A 1,030-nucleotide genomic window follows, 5' to 3' on the forward strand; every position below is an offset into this window, starting at 1 on the left:
TGATGATGATGATGATGATGATGATGATATAAGATAAACATACTACTACATTCATGTACCTTACGTTTTCATTCTTTTTTTCCTTTTTCCCAGCTGCATAACTTGCTGGGCCCAGAGGATCTCCAGTACTACTTCAACACAAACATCAGACAGAATGGTAAGCCACTCAGTCTAGAGAGAGAACATTTGTGTAACATGGTAGTGAGATTAGGCGCTAATCACATTAAGGAAATCAAATAAATCGTTTGTTGCGCTTAATTCTTCTTTTCCTAATTGGATGAACAGCTTGTATGTTCATTTAAACCACATCCCCTATGTGGATTTTACTGGCAAATGTTGTTTAGGGCAAAAGCGTTGATCTTTTTTGAAGGGAACAAAAGTGAATTTTCAGTTCCCAAAACACTCAAACGTTGGACGTCACCAAACTTTGGGGTTTTTTTTCTCGCTTATTTTTACTTTTGACGTTTGGCGACTCTACCTCCTTCAATCATAACTTATTATCTCGACTTCTGTACAAGATACATGGGTATTGTTTCCATCAATGGCAAGATAAATACACAAGCTTAAGGTGGAACTTAGAACTCCATAATATGCCAAAAAATTGATGTGCGCCTGATGTCATCACCTCGGAACGCATATTGTTGTGGTTGATTAATGTTACAGAGTGTAATTTACATCTTTGAGAATATGATAATAACATTGTAGTAGCGTATGTGATGCAATGGTTAAGTTCTTTGCTGCAGCAAACAAAGAGCATGGGTTCGATTTGCAAGTGTTGGATTTTAAAAAAAAATAAATATTCGTTTTATATTCTATTGGAATGATACGTCCCATTCTGACCGGGTTTGACCCAAGCAGCTGAAATAGAAGCAACCCACTTCCTCTGTAACCTATCCTGGGATAACGTTGTGTAAAGTAATAATTATATTATATTATCGTAATCTCCCTTGAATGTACGTATGGTTTTTCTGTGTGTAGGGAAGGAGGATGACGTATGTACGAGCGTTAGCTTGCTGTTTGTGTGTGTGTG

At 37.1% G+C, this 1,030-nt stretch overlaps 1 protein-coding gene across 1 annotated transcript in view; it reads left to right on the forward strand.

The window, feature by feature from the left end:
• LOC106014218 (A disintegrin and metalloproteinase with thrombospondin motifs 3) overlaps positions 1-1,030 on the forward strand; it is a gene marked incomplete at its 3' end in the record, with an annotated part of 9,096 nt that overhangs the window by 4,622 nt on the left and 3,444 nt on the right. The window contains 1 exon segment of the mRNA XM_013091452.2: positions 94-157. Coding sequence (XP_012946906.1) covers positions 94-157 — 64 coding nt within the window.

Source organism: Aplysia californica, unplaced genomic scaffold (assembly GCF_000002075.1).
Source record: "Aplysia californica isolate F4 #8 unplaced genomic scaffold, AplCal3.0 scaffold00036, whole genome shotgun sequence".
In the NCBI taxonomy this organism is placed as follows: domain Eukaryota; kingdom Metazoa; phylum Mollusca; class Gastropoda; order Aplysiida; family Aplysiidae; genus Aplysia; species Aplysia californica.